Raw genomic sequence first — 11,682 nt, forward strand, 5'->3', positions numbered from 1 at the left:
CTCTGGATGGGGGTACCTGGGTGGTTCAGTTGGTTAAGCTTCCCACTCCAGCTCGGGTCATGATCCCATAGTTCATGGGTTCAAGCCCACATCAGGCTTTGTGCTGACAGCTCAGAGCCAGAGGTGGCTTCGGATTCTGTCTCCATCTCTCTCTGACCCTCCCCCACTCCCTACTCACTCCCTGTCCCTGTCCTTCAAAAAAACCCAAACATTTAAAAAATCAGAAATAAATAAGTAAATAAATATATAAATAAATAAATAAATATCTGATGACCCAGGTTAGAATATAGATAGTATAAACCCAACTGTTTAAAGATCATAATGGAGGAACACCTGAATGGCTCAGTCTGTTGAGCGTCTGACTTTGGCTCAGGTCATGGTCTCAGGGTTCACAGATTCCAACTCTGTATCAGACTCTGCTGACAGCTCAGAGCCTGGAGACTCCTCTGGATCTTGTGTCTCCCTCTCTCTATGCCCCTCTCCTGCATGTGCTCTCTCTCTCTCTCAAAAATAAATAAACATTAAAAAAATGAAAGATCAAAATGGAAAACAGACAATGCCATACAGATTCTCTCTCACACACTCATCCCTCACCAGCACTGATATTTATCAAACAGCAATTTTTGACCTCTGCTCACTAGAATTCTGAATTAGTCATACTACCCTGCGGCTTCACTGCCATGAAGAAATGAAAGTCCTTAATTTGGATTCTTGAACCCANTGCTGACAGCTCAGAGCCTGGAGACTCCTTTGGATCTTGTGTCTCCCTCTCTCTATGCCCCTCTCCTGCATGTGCTCTCTCTCTCTCTCAAAAATAAATAAACATTAAAAAAATGAAAGATCAAAATGGAAAACAGACAATGCCATACAGATTCTCTCTCACACACTCATCCCTCACCAGCACTGATATTTATCAAACAGCAATTTTTGACCTCTGCTCACTAGAATTCTGAATTAGTCATACTACCCTGCGGCTTCACTGCCATGAAGAAATGAAAGTCCTTAATTTGGATTCTTGAACCCAATTCCAATGCATAGAGGAGGTTTTCCTGCAGTCTCAACAATTCTCTGGACAGCAGCTGGGTGTTCTTGCAATTCAACTCAGTTCTGATGTCTATATACCAGGAGACAGATCTGACTCTACAGGTCAGAGGCTCAGTCCTATAGCCTCCGCAACTCTCAACCTCAGGGGCTACTTACAAACTCAGGTTGTCACCTGTGCGTCTGACCTGCTGCAGGTTCCAACCACCTCCTCCTCAGGTTAGATCAATTTATAGACAGCTCACAGGACTCAGAGAAATATTTTACTTACTAGATCACTGGCTTATCACTAAAGGATATAACTCAGGGACAGGCAGAAAGAAGAGGTACAAGGAACAGGTGTGGGGAAGTGGCTCGCGGCTTCCAGATCCTTCCCACGCATCATTCTTTCAGCAACTCTGCATGTTCACCAAGCGGGAAACTCTGGGAACTTTCTCCAGATTTTAATGGAGGATTCAATACATAAGCATGACTGATTAAATCATTGACCATTAGCTATTGATTTGATTTGAACTTCAGCCCCTCTCCCCTCCTAGAAGGTCAAGGGGTGGTACTGAAAGTTCCAACCCTCTAATCACAGGGTTGTTTCTCCTTCTACCAGGGGCTAACCAGGTCCCATCCTTGAGTGGGGTCCCAATGTCAATGTCATTAACATAGCAAAAGACCTTAATAGGTCTCAGGACTAACGAAATCCCCAGGGTTTTGGGAGTTTAGTGTCAGAAACTGGATGAAGGCCGCATATATACTTATTATCAATAATGATGTCACAGCCCTCGAAGGTCTCTATGGTCCGGTTAAAGCAGGGACATTGATACCTAAAGGGTCTTTAGAGATAAACCCCCATTAAGAACCTGTGATGAATTGTGTGGAACAAAAGGCAGCTTCTCAGATGCTTTGAGGTGTGCAACCTGCTTTTCAGTGGAAAACGCTGAACTCTGGAGCTAAGGCAAGAGCTTTTGTCTTTTAATAGAAAGCCTCTAAAGAAAGAACTCTCAACTGTAGCACTGGGAGTGGCAGTTTTAAATATATTAATACTATATTATATTACTCTGTGTGTGTGTGTGTGTGTGTGTGTGCTTCCAGTGTATTGTGAAATGAGAAGACAGATTTGGGAATTACTCTGGTTATTTATTTCCTACCAAAAATATCTGTCATTGTTGTTTTATGCTAAACTCAGAATTCAAGGTCCTAAACAAGTTATTTGCTGCATCAAGTATATGTGGCTCCTTCATGTATTCCAGTGGCTTCCTATTCCCTAGGAATCAACTTTTCTGATTTATTCTAATTCTCACAGCTACCAAATAAATAGGCTTTTTAACAATTATGGGAGAAATTGCCAATGGGCTAGACTGATTATTACAGAATATATATAGGTTATAAGTACAAAATTAGACTCTTAAAAAAATAATTTCATAAGGGAGATGAGTAAGTGCTTTCTTTCACTAACAGTATTTTACATTCTAACAGGAAAAGTTTAAAAGGATTTAGGGACTACATACACTGAGATTTTCCATGATTTCTTTGAACTATCATACTTTCTAGAATTTCCCCTAAGTTTAAATGTTTCCTTACTTTGTAGAAAAACTTTGTATCTAATATAAACATCTCAATTCAAAGGTCTTTATGTAATATTACATTTAAATAATACATTTTACCATGGACATAAAAAAAGATAATGGGAAAAAAAGCCAGTACCAGCGATAGGTTCATAAAAGTAAAAATGCTTTATTAAATTTATTACCAGTTATAATTTATCAGAAATTTAAAATGATGCCACCTGAGCTATCTACTTGCTCTGATTTAAGTCTTTGTTAGCCTGACATTTATCAAATAAAAAAAAAAAATCAAGCTTTTGTATTCCAAAGGAGTCTTCTAGAATACAAGAGTGTTTCCCCTTAACATCACTGAGTTATTTTAAATATCCCTCCTTCATTTTTATTATAGTACCAGCAAATATCACACTGTATGTAGCTTAAGGTCTGAATTATTTTAAAAAGTGCTCTTAAGATAATGATTTTTAAAATGAATAATTAGCTATTTCCATTGTCACATGAATTAGAATTCATAAGAAAGAAAAGGAAATGAAAGGTAGGACGATTTTTAAAATTTATTTTGTTGATGTTTCTACTATAAAAAGCCCTGTCAAGTTCTCTTTTGTGATTTTTATAATGGAGAAGATGTCTTTCCACTGTGCATGTTTTTCAGGAATATATTTCTATTTTAATTTTATTGCAGAGTTAATTGACTTAGTAAGGAAGTAACTAAAAACCTATTCTTTAAAATGCAATTATTTGAGTTCAGGGTGTGGGAGTGTGCACGTAAGGAGGCATTGGGGCAATCCTGGTGATTATCCCAGTTTTATTTATCAATAAAATTAAAAGAAAATTATGAGATTAGCACACATACAATGATTACTTCAACACCACATTTCTTCCTTATATATATATTTTTCTCTCTCATGTTTTAACCAGAAAACAATAGGAACATTTAGCTAAATAGAGATAATTAAGACCATTAAGAATTATGGAGTCTGAACAATTTATTTTCCTGCTTACTGTTTTAGAATAAACTCTATCCCTATTGGTTAAAAACAAAAAACAAAACAAAACAAAGCCCTCTTTGCTTTGTCACTGTACCTTCCCAAGATAGAATTTTGAGAGAATTCAAGGGCCTTGGGATATATTTTCCAAACTGCCTAACCAGATGAACTTGACCTTCCAGGCAAGATTCTTATATTTGTTCCTGTAGAGAAAAGGAATATGAGCATTTTTCTTGCTGTTTCCTTTATATAACATTTGAGTGACCTGAGGCAATATAGTTTATTCTCCCTTCTCTTAAGACAAGCTCCTTTTTCTGTTGCCTTTTAAGTAAAAACATAAAGGTCAGATTATCATTTCACAAAATGCTCCATTCTGCTCAGACGATTCTAGTTTCTCTGACCATAATATGTGTTCACTAATTATTTCATAACTCATTTAAATGGGAGGCATTCTGGAAGGGAATTCACCGCAACAACTCTTCAAGTAACTAATTATTTTTTTTTTAAACACAGGGGAATTTTAATTATAATGCCTGTGTTATTTAAAAGCAGTGTGTGACAATTTGCATCTTGAAACATCTATTGTAATGGGGAAGAAAAAAAATATGCTCCTGAATGAAATAACAATTCAAGTGCAGGCAATTTAGTTGGCCTTTTATTTCCTTGATTTTCAAGAAACAGGAAGAAAAAAATGCAAACTGAGCCTGAATTATAAAACCACTTACAAAGATGAAAAAGATAACAAAAACCTTGCCCCTAGAAAGAGTATATACAAGCTTATTTAAAAAAAATTTTTTTTTGTTTATTTTTGAGACAGAGAGAGACAAAGCATGAGCAGGGGAGGGGCAAAGAGAGAGGGAGACACAGAATCTGAAACAGGCTCCAGGCTCTGAGCTGTCAGCACAGAACCCCACACAGGGCTTGAACCCATGAACCATGAGGTCATGACCTGAGCTGAAGTTGGATGCTTAACCGACTGAGACACCCAGGTGCCCCTGTATAAGCTTATTTTTTTAAGTGACATGTTCTGTCTATCTCCAGAGAGATCTATCATATGTCATCATTTAATGTACAGCTATGGTAGTAAAATCTCTCATTTTAGAAGAAAACATCCAAATCAGAGTGTTTCCCACAAGGGTTGACATTTTCAAGAGACTAAATGGATAAATAAAACCTATTATTATTATTACGGTAATAATGACTACTTTCCCTCAGTTTATATTTTGGAGAGTTCTACTGGTTAACAATAAATGGATGGGGGGAGGGGTTACTATTCAGTGTCCTTACATCTAGTCCTTAGATTGAGAAGCAAAGTGATAAGGGAATAAGTATGTGCTAGAGAATCTGGGTTCTAGTCTCTGTCTGTAGAAATTCAGTACCTTCCCCCCCACCCACCGTTTTGTTCTCTATTAGTCTGGGCATTGGTTATCTGAGAGCCTTTTTGAGCATTATGAAGTAATGAGCATTATGCCTATGAATATATGTGCAAAGAGCAAAGTATTATAAAAAAAATAAGTCAGTAGTTTTAATAGTCAAGATGTAAATACTTTTAAATTAACAAAAGAAGAATCTACTTGGAAGCAAATGCTCTATCATGTACCTTGCAGTCAGTGTCCCTTCACCTGAGGAGGAGGGGCTGATCCCACTGCATCCCCGAGAGTGTGGATATAAAAAGAGGTGACACTTAGGTTCCAACTGTGATCCTCCTAGCCCTGCAAGGGAAGTGGGAGGTCAAGGGGCTGCGTGGTTGGGTGGGTATGCTGGGGTGCTGATATGTGGTGGTGGTGTCAGGGAAAATAAACAAGATAGTACTTTCATGATTATTCAGAGGAGCTCTGCAGTGATACAGTTTTCTGACTCATTGGCATAGACTCCCCCCTCATGGTCACAGCCCATGCCCCGCACCCTCAAAGGTGAGAGGGTTATGTCAAACTCTCAGTCTGGGCGAACTGACTCCTAGGAACTCAGCTTCAGTGAATCTTTTTCATTTGGAAGGACATGATGGAGGATCCATGAAGAAGATTGCCTTGCGTCTTTTTTCTGTAATGGTAACAGCAATTGCATGATCTAGAACTCCTGGTCTGACCAGCACAAATTATATTGGCTTCATTGACAGAATAGTAGATCAAGTTGTGAAAAATGAATCCTGTAGTCAAACAGATTTTGGCACAGCTTGCCAACAAACTGCATAGATTCAACTTTTGGAAAACTCAATTCAGGTTTGCCAATTTGTGCTTGTAGATTGCAAAAGCATTTATCTGATCCAAGATGGCAATATTTATAGCTCAGGATTTGTAGCCTATATTTCTTCCTCTACCAAACCTCTCCAAAAAATGTTGTATATCGTCACAGGAGAAAATTCAAAGTTGTCATTTCTGAATAGTAATAATTGTAATAACACAATAATACCCATTTTTTAAAAGAATCTAGTCTACACTAGACCTTTACATGCTAAATGTTACTGAAAAGCCACCACAGCCCTACAAGGTAGTTTATTATTATGTTGATTTTATAGAAGAGAATCCAGAGTCTCAGATAAGTGGCAATATCCTGAGTACCGAAGATGTGCTTGACCCAATGCGAGCTCATCGTGATGTTATGGCTTTAGGAAGAAATGAGGAATTGGCACGTGCCTTTTATTTTTGAAGTAGCATATGGATATTCCAGTACAGTCCACCTTCTAATTCCATAGTCCTCGACAGTTTAGTAATTTACAGACTAGTGAGATATAAATGAAAGTATCCCAATTCTGTCCAGCAAGTAGATAAGTTTAATCTCATCATTTTGAAAAAAGAGTGAGAGAGAAGCAGAGAAGGAGGAGGAAAACACGGATGACATTGATGGCGTAGGGTCCAAGGGAAGGCTGCCCCGTGATGGAACACTTTGGCAGGGAGATTATTCAGAGCTGAAGGCAATAGAGACCCAATAGGTTCAAGAGAAACTTTTGACCCTCCCTTAACTGTATAGAAGAATCTAAATTGGAGGTCCTTCCCAGAACAAGGATTATTAGCAGAAATGAATTTTATCTAAAAATTTTTGCCATCCATATGGCAGGTCAGACCTCTAATTACCAAATGCCTGCTCTTCTTTTTATTGCCCCGTGAAGTGCATCCGTTTCCTCTGTCCTGACCCCTACCCCCTTCTCTTTAGTTCAGAATGACATATATACCTCATTTTGTCTGACTGTCTTTGGAATTTCCATGTCTGTGTGGATTCCCTGTATGCACTCTATTAAATTCTATTTTCTCCTATTAATCTGTATTATGTTAATTTGATTCTTAGGGCAGTGAGATGGACCCGTGAAAGAGACAGGAATTCTTATTTCCTGACAATGGAAACCTCTCTATATAAGGCATAAAGCTCCCTGTCTTCACTGGCAAAACAAATGTTTAATGAATAATTATTAAACATGCCTGACACTCTGACAGGTATGGAATGGAAGGAGAAGCTTTGCAGATAAAGTTTGGCTTTGCTTTTCTCTTCAAAAGTCTCAATCTAGGGGGGGTCCTGGGTGGCTAAGTCTGTTAAGCATTTAACTTTGACTCAGGTCATGATTTCATGCTTTGTGGGTTCGAGTCCCATGTTGAGGCTCAGTGCAGAGCCTGCTTGGGATTTTCTCTCTTCCCCTCTCTCTCTTTTACCTGACCCTCCCACATTCTCTCTCTCTCTCTCTCTCTCTCTCTCTCTCTTTCTCTCTCTCACTCAAAGTAAATAAACTTCTGAAAAAAAGTTTGAATCTAGAAGGCTAAACAAAAGTATTCACTACAGAGAAATACTGCATCATTTTAGACTAGAGCAAACTGGATACAAACAAAATTCCTAAATTTCAGTCAGGAATGGCCAAGTTACTTTCAAATAGAATAATAGTCCTTACTGATAGAACTCACAATTACCAGAAATACCAATGGTCAGCAGCTTGTTACACTGAGATTTTTAAAAAAAATTTTTAAATGTTTATTTATTTTTGAAAGAGAGAGGGAGAGAGACAGAGCATGAGTGGGGGAGGGGCAGAGGAAGAGGGAGACACAGAATCTGAAGCAGGCTGCAGGCTCCAGGCTCTGAGCTGTCAGCATAGAGCTTGACATGGGGCTCGAACACATGAACCACGAGATCATGACCTGAGCCGAAGCGGAAACTTAACCCACTAAGCCACTCAGGTGCCCCATACACTGAGACTTTTAATAAAACATTAAATGGTATGGTAGCCCTTGGTTTATCTTTCCAACTCTCTTCCCCTCTTCAGCTGAGTGTGCACTTCGGTTTAAGAGTTTGAAGAGCATGTGAGAAGTTCCTAGAAAATAGGATGAATGGTACATGGCAAGACCATTGCATAAAAGGTGCTGATTGGTTAAAGGCAGTTTCATTTGCCACATTTCTTTTTATCAAAAGGTACTTTGAGAGAGCAAACATGGAAGAGGAACATTATTATTTTAAATGGACTCTACACCACATCTGAGGTACAAAACAGGTTTTATCTTTCTTTTTTTTTCTCTTTTTTCTCTTTTTTTTTTTATTGAAGCAAAGCTGACTCTTACCTTTTAGTGGTGACTGGTTTATTGACTGCTAATGCTTTAAAAATGAGATTAAATCAGGTCCATGGTCTTTATTACAAGGAAGATATATGCCCCTTGTGCATTCCAGTGGTTTGGCAATCTTAACCTCGACAGACATAACATTGATGTATGCTGCATTGCCAAACAGCATGGTAAGTGTTTAAAATGCTGTGAACAGCCTTATTGCCTTGAGATGATACAATCTAATATTAGATTGTAACTCAGTGACTGAATCTGCCAGCCCATCCTTCTACAGAATACCAAAGCTGAAGCCACTTTATTTTAATATCTCACAGGGAAAGAATCATTCTTCATTTCCCCATTGAAACACAGCATGTAAAAGTGAATCTAGATTGCAGGAAAGCTGAAACCACAACAAATCAGGCCATTTTCATTAACAGCACATATGCACCTGCCTTCTGGAATAGGGTGTCAAAACGCCAGCCTGGTTCATTCAAATCGGCAGAACTACCTTAGTGCCGTGGGCAACTGACGGGTGGGATCTGAGTGTCCAGAAATTCTTAAGCTAGAGAAAATCAAACTGCACCCTCTCCACTTTGTTTGAACGTTCTGGGAAAGCAGCTTTTACCTTAATCCTCAGCACTTCTTCCACTTGTTCCTTTTAATCAATCATAATTAACATAGACTTTAAATCCTCTCTACACTTCATGCTCATCAATCAAATTTCAGACACCCCTCAGTCAAAGGAGCCAGTCAAAGTCGGCCAGGGAGCCGAGAGCCTCGGTTTACATGATCAGAATGCCACCTCATGTGTTTCCTGAGTTAAGGGGACTTTCTGCACCATGCTTCAGTCTGTCATTGCTCAAGCAGGTAGGTGGACCAACCATTCTCATTTTACTTGAGACCAGGGGTTGGTTCTCAGGACACAGTATTTTCAAATGCTAACGCCAGGTCAGTCCTGGTTAAAGAAGGACGGTTGACCACTATATCTATAAGTGAGGCCCAGGCTCATCAGGACATCTTTGCTCAGGCACAATCTGGTTTGTGATACTCTTTTTGTGGCATGAAACTAGATTTAAACTGATTGCATATCAATAAAATCTAATTTTTATATCATCACCTGACAAGAGCATCTCTTAGAGATTTTAACTTCCTCATTCCCTCAGTAGAAGAATGTGTAGTGGAGTGGTCATCCTGCCCAACTGTCCTAGTAAATGTTATTGCTGCAAATGTGTCCTCATTCTCATCGGTATTCTGGATTTAGACTGAATGGGACCTGGCAAAAGGATCCCATACCAAACGGCAAAATGATGGCCTGTTAGCTTAATTTTATACTGAGAACTAAAGACTAAATTTGAAAGTAGCCCTTCCAACCTGTTTATCCATTTGAAAGCCTGAACTTATTTCATGTTAGATCCATGTGCCTTGTACTGTATCTCATGTCAAAATTAAAAGAAAAACATCAGAACCCAATTTGTGGTCAAACCATCACAGAAACAAGTAAACCTTTGATTCTTCTCCTTGTATGTCTAACGTTTCAGAGGCCAAAAATTAGTAATAATTATTAGCTGCCCTCTTAACAATATCCATGGATTCCAGAACATCCAGTACTATTTTTTTTTCAGAGTCTCTACCACCTGAAAATATTCAGATGGAAAGGAAAAACTATTCATCTTCTTACTTAATTATTGAGTCAACACATTACCAAGCATATTTGGAAGCAGTATTGCAATGGTAAATTTTTATTTCTCATGTGAAAGCTAAATGCTGTGGTCAAGTCATTATAATTAAAATAAAATTCATGACTCTGAAGGCAAAAAAAAAAAAGCTCTACAAAACTTCAGCATTAGTGATTCTGTAAAATGAATTTAATTATGAAATTGTTTTTCTAACATTTTTCTACTAATGAGGAGTCCTCCACCAGACACAAGCAGTAGATCAACTTGAGGCCTTTGTTTCCAAAAGTCTCAAAATGCTGTGTTAGTTGTTGAGATCCTACTACTGTTTTCCAAGCAATTAAGGAGAAAAGTCAGTCAAAACTATGAGGGGATATACACACATCCTTTTTACGTTGCTCCTTTATCTTAAAAATGTATACTGTTTCTGCAGAGATGATTTTCTTATTCTCAAAAAAGAAATAAGAAGACATGGAGAAGGAAGAGGAGAAAAAGGAAGAATCCACTTACCTGCTACTGCAACTTTCGCCGACCGACTGATAATTGACCCAGAGTCTCCTAAAGATGCCTCACACTGGTAAAGTCCCTCATCTGGCTTATGGTGCCTGGAGTGAAGTATGTTTTGTATCAGTAGAGAGCCGTTTAGAAGTTGCTGCTTCCTTTCGTCCATTCCCAAGGCCAGGTGGATGCCATCTTTCTTCCACTTGATAACCGGGATTCCTCGGTCAGACTCAGCAGAGCAGTTCAGGAGGACATTTCCTCCTCGCACCGTGACGGCGTCCGAAGGCTCCGACAGGAAGCGCAGGGATGTGAAAGCCTTGATCTGGAAACCTGGAACACAGGGAAATAAAGATCTTCACTTATTCAAAGACCTCACAGGCTTCAATCTCCTGTCTTCTCTTTACAAAACTTTTTCAAAAAAGCTGGGGTCTTTGAAAAGTATCCAAGAATGAATGATATTGGGTTAAAGAAGCAAAAAAAACCCAAAAAAACCAAAAACCCAAAAAACAAAAGTGTTCAATTAAGCTAACCAAAAATGAAACAGTTGACCCAAAAAGTAATAATGTAAGAAATTGAAAATTCATACAAATCTAGGCATGGCCATCATCACTTATATGTCGATCTTTAAAAATTGAGAGACAAGGGGCGCCTGGGTGGCTCAGTCGGTTAAGCGTCCGACTTTCGCTTAGGTCATGATCTCGCGGTTCGTGGGTTCGGGCCCCGCGTCGGGCTCTGTGCTGACTGCCAGCTCGGAGCCTGGAGCCTGTTTCAGTCTGTGACTCCCTCTCTCTCTGACCCTCCCCTGCTCACGCTCTCTCTCTCTCTCTCTCTCTCTCTCTCTCCTAGAAATAAATAAAAATATTTAAAGTAGCAGTGGTTAGTAGTGGAGCAGCAGTCATAATGTACCTCAGATTTGGGAGACGTTTTCTATCTCTGCATTTTGATTACAGTATCCATTAAATTACACAAAAAAAAATTACTCAGACATATTGTTGCATCATCATCAACAACAGCAACAACAACAATCAACTCTGAACAGTGTGGGGAAGTTGTTTAGAACAAAGCTCAGGTGAATTTTAAAATAGGTAAGAAATCCCACTTGCAAAAGCAAGTCAATAATGCTACTACCTAAAATTGCAAATCCCTGAAGTGTCTTAATTTCTACCCGAATGTTGCTCATGAGCCAGGAAATCTAAGCGAATATTATATTTGGTCTCTCTTTTTTCAATAAACATAAATGAACATAAGAAATCAACAGGAAGAAGAGAAAGTCATTTAAGAATCCTGGGGGATCAGGTGAAACCAGTATAATTAGTTAAAGTATATTATATTCAGAGCTAGCAGAGCTAGCAGCATAGCATTCAGCAGAGTGCTTGGCTGTTGAATCACAGGCTATGACAAGGTCTTTAGG

The 11,682-nt window shown here is 38.8% G+C and overlaps 1 protein-coding gene across 1 annotated transcript in view; it reads right to left on the reverse strand.

Annotated features, from left to right (window-relative positions):
• The window catches only part of DCC (DCC netrin 1 receptor), a 750,532-nt gene extending 739,081 nt beyond the window's left edge, over positions 1-11,451 (reverse strand). The window contains exons 1-2 of the mRNA XM_077777558.1: positions 11,400-11,451; positions 10,281-10,601 (exon numbers count right to left, since the gene is read on the reverse strand). Of these exons, the coding sequence (XP_077633684.1) occupies positions 10,281-10,601; positions 11,400-11,451 (373 nt within the window). The remainder of the gene's footprint in view (positions 1-10,280; positions 10,602-11,399) is intronic.
• Positions 11,452-11,682: the final 231 nt, after the last annotated feature.

This window comes from Crocuta crocuta, unplaced genomic scaffold (genome assembly GCF_008692635.1).
Source record: "Crocuta crocuta isolate KB4526 unplaced genomic scaffold, BGI_CrCroc_1.0 scaffold36, whole genome shotgun sequence".
NCBI classification, from domain to species: Eukaryota; Metazoa; Chordata; class Mammalia; order Carnivora; family Hyaenidae; genus Crocuta; species Crocuta crocuta.